This window comes from Arachis duranensis, chromosome 5 (genome assembly GCF_000817695.3).
Source record: "Arachis duranensis cultivar V14167 chromosome 5, aradu.V14167.gnm2.J7QH, whole genome shotgun sequence".
NCBI lineage: Eukaryota > Viridiplantae > Streptophyta > Magnoliopsida > Fabales > Fabaceae > Arachis > Arachis duranensis.
The window spans coordinates 21,716,041-21,723,822 of NC_029776.3; the positions used below are offsets into that span (position 1 = coordinate 21,716,041).

At 34.4% G+C, this 7,782-nt stretch overlaps 1 protein-coding gene across 1 annotated transcript; it reads right to left on the reverse strand.

The window, feature by feature from the left end:
- Positions 1-5,817, reverse strand: LOC107488817 (glutamate--glyoxylate aminotransferase 2). Its single transcript, XM_016109591.3, has 14 exons — positions 5,649-5,817; positions 4,714-4,860; positions 3,807-3,872; positions 3,585-3,702; positions 3,047-3,128; positions 2,832-2,919; positions 2,585-2,743; positions 1,974-2,147; positions 1,752-1,883; positions 1,526-1,591; positions 1,364-1,428; positions 1,198-1,289; positions 954-1,110; positions 1-373 (listed from the first exon to the last, which is right to left on the reverse strand). The coding sequence occupies exons 2-14, from the start codon at positions 4,828-4,830 to the stop codon at positions 244-246; spliced, it is 1,446 nt and encodes a 481-aa protein (XP_015965077.1). The 5' UTR covers positions 4,831-4,860; positions 5,649-5,817; the 3' UTR covers positions 1-243.
- Positions 5,818-7,782: the final 1,965 nt, after the last annotated feature.

Sequence of the window (7,782 nt, forward strand, 5' to 3'; positions counted from 1 at the left end):
TTAATAGAGAAGTATATGAAATTCAAGATGATTGTATTGTCACAACATAGTAAAGGTACAAGGAAGATTAAATATACATGAAATAAAGATTAGCAGTTCAGAATGATATAGAAGAAAGTATAAGGTTTACAAGTAGAAGCCTCAATTAAGAGGAGTTCATGATTTTTAAGAGAGACTGAACTGCTTTAAAAATGTGCAATGAGAGTATAATGCAACCTTTTTTTTTTCCACCCCAGGATTTGTTTACATCCGTGAGTAACCTCTATGATCTTCATATTGCTCCATGAAATCATCGTTGAACTTCTTGAAACTATCCATAATAGCAGGCATGTCTTCCTCAGCAGGTAAAATGGTTGTCCTCAAATGGAAGACCCTATATGCAAAAAATGTTTGGCACAAATAAAGCATTAGAAAATAAAAATAGGAAACCATTGGTAACAGGTATTTTCTGTGTCCATATTTATCAGTTCATTCAATCAAATGCATGTATTTCTAAACTTTTAAAATAGTTCGTAGCTAGTTCTACTGACGTAGCAATACATAATTGAATGTTTGCGTAAAATACTTTTACATTGAATGTGTTTGATTAAACCCCAATGAATAAACCTAGAAAGAGTTGCTCCATTAATTTTCATTCATGATCATGGAAAAATGATTGTGTATGCCTTTCCTAGTGAACTCAGAAACGGATCCTCTGATATGAAAATTTTACTTGATAGGATCATTTATTAAAGTTCGCCATCGATTAGATTCCATGGGTCCTATACTAGGCCTCACCTTCCTCATCAATGGTAAAAGTCATGTGAGATATTTACATGAATGGATCAATTCCCATCAATTTTTTCAATGCATAACAGCAATACAGAGTAGGCATGTAGGATCACTTCATAAAAATTGGAATTAATTCTAAATAAGGGATGAATATGAGAAAAACGAATGGATATGTTATGTACCCTTCTTTCTGTCCAAATCCTGAACCAGGAACAGTGGATATGCCAGTGGCTTCCAAAAGCTTTAGACAGTAGAACACATCTGGAACCTTTCCAGCCTGTTTAGCAGCCTCTATAGCTCTTGGCGGCAACCGAATTTGAGGGAATGAATACATTGCACCTGAACAAAACTCCTCGCATTACTAATAAGCTAAGACAACCATAGGTTGAAGAAGAAACATGCAACAAGGAACACTATCATTTATACCTTCTGTGAAATTACAAACAACATTTCTGCAGCTGTTGAATCCATCAGTCATGATCCTTGCTCTTCTCCTCAACGATTCGAGTATTCCTTTGCTGCATATCATAGATATTTGTCAATTCACTACATCAAAATTTAATATTTAGCAGATTATTCTTGCCAATACTACCTTTCCCTAACAAATTGGTCATAAGAAATATCTCCTGGTTTAGGTGGATTGACCATAAGCCCCATCTGCAGTGAGAGGGAAAGGAGATAGATATTCAATAGTCAACTATTACAGAAAGAAAAGAGTCAAACTTAAAATATCACAAAAATATTCAGCACTCACAAATATTTGTGCTGGAACATTAGGACTGAGTGATATCGATGCAACTTTATAGATCTGATCAACTGTCTGCAACAAAGAGCGATAATCATAGTAAATCATCAGTGATGTAGCAATATCATATTGTAACAATGACATCTCGATATACATATCCCAAATTTGGTAGAATCCAAGCTTGAAACTCAAATATTTCAAGGAAATGTAGTAATGTTTAATATAATAGACAAACCTCGGGAGGAATGTTGGTCATTTCGAAATATCCTCCACGCTGTCCACATTCACCCCAATATCCTTTAGACACAGTGTGAAAAGAAATAAGCTGGACTTCCTTGCTTAAAGGAGGGCCTATGTCCATCAGAACCTTATTATGTAAAGAAATATTAACGTTAGATCAAGTTAACGATTGATGCAAAAACATTAGATCAGAGGAACAGCAAACAGCAAAGTATACCTTTTTGGCACTAACGAAGGGTCGTTCATCCTGATATATATTCTGCTGGTAAACCTCATCTCCAAGCAAGACTAAATTTTCTTCAAAACAAAATTGCAAAACCTCTCTTAGATTAGCTTCACTAAGGCATTGTCCAGTAGGATTTCCAGGATTTATGATCACCATTGCTTTAACCTGATCAAATTTCAAAGTATCATAATTTTGTTGCTTCCGTCAAAGAACAATGGATACGAGATTTTGACAAATGATAAAGAACTTATCAGAAAGATGCTGAGTTTTAATCAATATAGCAGCTACTAATTCATCATAGATTATTCCATCTCTGGCACAAAAAGAATCTTCCTATTATAACTACATCCAGGAAGATTCTTTTTCATTCATCCGTTGGATGAGGCAACCAGCCAAGTTAGTGGTGGTTGTCACCATAACAAGGGACGGGAACAAGAAAAGTATCGACAAAATACGGTTTCAGTTCAAGAAAGTTCATTCTCTTTAGATTGTTTACTATCCTCTTCATTCAAGCCTATGAGCATCTGGATTCATTATGAGTTTAATCTAGATTCTAGAAACATAGTGGAAAAATACCACATTAGAAACGCCAGGACACTTACAGTTATTCCTTTATAGCGAGCCTGGTTAACCGACTGACGAAGTTCATTGATATCTAGACCCCAGTTTGCAGTCTCTTCTAGGTAGTATGGAACAAGAGAACCACCAAGGAGAGCAATTGTTGCTGAATAGAGCGGGTATTGTGGGACTGGAACCAAAATCTGGCAATAGGAAGTGTTACGCAATACTAAAAAAATGGCAATGGATATAGATATCTGAAGTAATATAACGATAAAAAGACTGTATTACCCCATCCCCTTGACCTCCAATTATAGTTTGTAAGATCTGCATCACACCCTTGCTAGCACCATCAGTGAGATAAATAAGCTCTGGGTCACTGTGAATGGAGCAACAAGCAATTAACATCTTCATTAATCGACTTCGAAATTTAGCTTGAAAGCCTTACCATGACGAAAGACAGGATAACAAATGACTGAGTAAAAGTATGGAGGATAAATAAATACCTGGGGTAACCATCTCGCCTTTGTATGAACTCTGCCACTTCCTTCCGTACTCCTGGAATGCCGCGGGAGTCGCTGTAAGCACCTAAAATATACCATTACGGCAGTCAGTTACTGGAGATTCTAATATATAGAAAAATCTTTAATCCTCTGTTATAATGAGACGAATCGGTGAACACCAAATTAGGATAGTAAGATGTGTAAGTTAGAACGTCAAAACAGCAATAAATATCTGCAAGATAAGAAGTGCCTACTAGTTCTGAAAACTTTCTAAGACTGTTGGAAGCAATTAGTACAGTTTGATCTTTATTTATAAAGGAAATCCCATTGGCAAAAGGTTCCTTAGAAAAGCAATTAAAGAGATTTCAGCTGGTTGGTGGCATTGTTTCAGCAATTTAGTCTTTAGTTCCAGGCAGTAGCTTACAGTTTAAGCTTTCTATAGCAAATGCTTAAATAATCGATGGTATCATAACATAAGATGCAAAGCACTACATCAAAAACGAAACAAATTGTTCATTTAAGTTGGTTTACATATCAATACCTAAACCACCGCCAGTCATTGACAGATAATGTTTGGCTTTTGCAATTGCATCAGCAGGGAATAACAGACCAACATTAGGATCATCAAGTAGGAATGGTGCCTGGCACAAAGCAACCACCTGCAATAGAAAAATTTCAGATGTTTAGCATAATCAACAGTTAAAAATAGCTTAGACTTCACATTGGATCAGTTAAAAGTAGAATTATGATAGTTATGCTGAACCTGGCGGGGGAAGCTCAGTGGTTTCTGTCCCAAAGCATGTGGGTTGCCAACATTGGTGAATATAATCTGTCATCAATTGAAAATAAGTCAGTATAAATATTACATGAATCCAAATATCTTTTGAGCAACCAACTTTGCTACAAAGAAAGTAATCAGTAATCATAATTAAGGTATTGATAATTGTGAAAAACATATACTCTCACGGTTCGGAATTGATTTGCACATATATAAACTGATTTAATTTCAAAAAGTTCTACAAACATGAACGATTGCCAACTTGGCGCAGGTAAGACATGTCCTATAGCTTCAAGAAGGACAACATGTATGAAACAACTGCATATTATCGAAGTTGCTCACACTTATGTATACATCTAAAACATATCAGGATACCTGAACAAGCTGCTAAAGCAGAATTTATTGTCTTACTTAATAGATTGTATTCATCCTGTAGGAAACTATATATTCCTTTATACTGTCAAATCGAAGACGAGTTTGATGAAATGAATTCGATGATCATGGACAATTTCTCCTTCTCCAACCATTGAGGGCCCGTTTGGGAAGCTTCAAAAGTTACTTTTTTTGAGTTTTTAACTTATGAAAAGTGGTAGTATTAATGTCTCGTGCAGTTTTCAAAACCAAAGTGTAGCTTTCTAAAAAGCTATTTAAGTGCTTATAGAAAAGTTAAAAAAAAAACTTCTCTCATAATAAAATTGTTTTTATCACATTTCTTTCAAAATAAGCATTTTTAAAGCTAAAAAACCAAACACACAATAACTTATTTATAAGCTACTTTCAATATAAGCATTTATTGTTTAAGCTATTTTTTAAAAGGAACTTAATTAAGCTTAATCCAAGGCAAACAAATAACTGTCTCCATACATAGGCTGGACAAGAAATCCTATTTTACCTTTTTGCCCTCCTTCTGAAGCTCAGAAGCTCGAAGGTATAATTCACCTCTGACAGCATATTGACTCTTCTTCACGTTTTCATTTATAGACTCATAGTCTAAGGGCTTTGGTGGCATGTTGAAGCAGAAAACTTCTTACAGATATATCTGCATAATAATAACAATAACAATTAAAAAAAATTATCAACAAATTAAACCATTTATCTACCAGGGTAGCTCATATAACGAAAAGGAAAAAGACTGAGAAACTCCATGATTCTTGGAATTAAGCAGCACAAAAAATACAGTATGAAATTATTTTAATTTTCGTAAAGTGATGCCGGTAGTGGCCACTGCACTCTAAATTGATTCTTGAATAACAGACCTCAAGCTAACCAGTGAAGAAAATGTTGAAAAGCAAAGAATAGAGCCCCAATATTATTACTTACTAGACTTTGGTTTCTTGGCCATAACTTCATCAAAGAAAAATGCTTAATAGTTAGATGAAACAAGTTAATAGAATCATTCACAGATATATCATGGTTCTAATTTATGATATGATAACTCATTTATTCATCCAATATGCCACATGGAACACACATCGTCAAATGCAGCGTCAACAAATTTGCCCAAAAGAGAAAAAAAAAAAAAGGATCCCACGTCCAATTTGTGAAAATGACATTGGAAATTCTGAACATATAAAATATAAAATTGAATGATTACAAAGGAACTACAGAGGCCAGTGGACAACGGTAAGATACATAACAATAATAACATACTATCAATCGTTCAAAGAAAACCCAGTTAAACACAAGAATAAGAAGAATTAGAATAATGGAATCAAGTATCATTTCAAGTGACACAAACCCAGTTAACCCAAAAGGAAAAAGATTCAATTTTTAACTTGTAATTGCAAGTGGGTAGTGTAGAAAGATCGGAATCGATAGAAGTAATACCTGTAAAAAGTGGTATGAACTATGAAGCTTCACTTTGGGGAACCGAAGAGAGTTTGTGGACTGAGAAGAAGAAGAATAAACGAGTCTAAGCGTAGATACCACCCAGGCTTTAGTGTGAAAGTGCTAAGTGTCAAATACAAAACTCGTTCTCAATGTTATACGTGTCTGACAAATCAATAGTGTAAGGTGTTATTTTTTTTTATTAATATTATTTTGTCTGATGCGGAAAAAAGAAGTATGTGGCAGTGGCAGTTAGTTAAACGCTATGGCAGAAGCAGAGCCACTGAAAAAAAGAGGAAAATGTAGGAAACGGATTAATATTGAAAAGTCGAAGGGATAATGGCTTTGCATGAATTGTGGTGTTGGTGAAGATAACAGTGGCTATGGAATTTTGTTGGTGAATGGTGAGGTCTCTGCTTGTGCTTCAAAAATACACATGTGTCTTTGTCATTGTCATTTCTGTCGCACTCTAATCTCACTTGCTAGCAAGAGTGGTTCATCTTTGTTTGTCTTGGATTTTCCTTCCGTTTTGATTCAGCATATGTTGATCTCTCTCAAAAGGACTGAACGCTTTCATGAAATAGAGCAAAAACAATTTGGAGAAGTAGCTTGGTTTCGTAATAAAAATGCAGGAAAAGATAGAAAATCAATAGGGTATTAGCCAACTTTAGTGTGGGCAATAATAAAAAATTCAATAACATAAAACATCTCACATCCTCATCGAAACCTAATTTTATTTTCATTTTTTACTGTTAGTCACAGTAAATTTGAACCAAAAAAAAAAGAAAAATAAGTGCACAATTATCTTTTTCTCTTCTACTCCCACTTATGTCGTTATGCTACCTCCAAACGATGCGATTATTCTATGTCGTAGCAAAAAGTTGCGGTTTATAACACTTTTATTATCAGAATATCATGCTTTTATCTTTGTCATTTTGATAATGAGAATATTACGACGACCTCAATATTGTTTTTTTTTTAAAAAAACCGAAAAAAAATTTTTTTTTACAAACATACATATATATATATATATATATATATATAAAACTTTTTATACAAGTAACTTACAAATATCATTACAACTCATATCTCTCTTACAAAAATGTAATAATAAAGATGAGGGAAAACTATAACAAATATGTATACAATAATATAGAACGCAGTCAGATGTGTAGAAAGAACTCCTTAAACTCTTCGTTCATCCTGAAAAGGAAAATCTATAGCGGGTGAGAACATCATCCTTTACAGAATTCTCGGTAAAGGATTTTTAAGAATTGTCATAAGAGAATACGTATAAATAAAAGATTTGATTTCAACTGTAGTAATTATTGTTTGTCTTATGAATCTATTCAAAACATTAACAATTTATTATTATTCAAAGTTCACTTCTTTAGTTATAAGAATTTCAAAACTCAATTAATATTTCATAACCTAGTCAATTAGAGCCTCCAGCCAAACATATAATCAAATCTTATTACAGTCTCCGTTCCAAATCAAACTAACTCGGCCTCCAACCCAAATCAAGTCAAAACACGGTTTCTGACCCAACTTAAATCAGATCACCATCAAAACTCAATCTCAAAATAAAATCAATACCAGCATCAAACGATATAAGGCAATCACAATCAGGGAACAATTACTGCCAGTGCCACATCAGGAACAATCCTCAGCATCATCACCGCCAGTATGAGGGATCTCTCAGTTGCTCAAGCCCAGATAAAACAATACAAGGAATACACAAACAGAGAGGACAGTTAAGGCAATTAGTTCAATTAGCATATAAGTACAGTTATTCAATTAGGCAAGTCAAATACAAGATGACACCCAAACAATGCACATAAATACAATGATACATGCCTACCTTATGACCAATGAGATCATTTGTCGGTTATACAGCCAGACTCGACGTGTTCGGTAGCTAACCTAGATATTGTCTCTCAATACGAAGGAAATCATCAACCTTGCAGGAGGGGATCCTCAATCTCCCAAAGACTGTAATGTAACGATAGAGAATTCTCAATCTAACTCGTTTACACCATAGCCAGAAATTGAATTGAAGAAAATCCTCAACCTTCTCCAATCAATTCACCGATGTAGCAAGAGAGGAATCCTCAACCCCACTTGCCCACCGTAA

Coding starts and splice junctions, on each gene's coding strand:
- LOC107488817 (XM_016109591.3), bottom strand. CDS start 4,830: ATGCCACCAAAGCCCTTAGACTATGAGTCTATAAATGAAAACGTGAAG. Junction 2,920..3,046: donor AGGCGAGATGGTTACCCCAG/GTATTTATTTAT, acceptor CTCCATTCACAG/TGACCCAGAGCTTATTTATC. Junction 2,744..2,831: donor TTGGAGGTCAAGGGGATGGG/GTAATACAGTCT, acceptor TCCTATTGCCAG/ATTTTGGTTCCAGTCCCACA.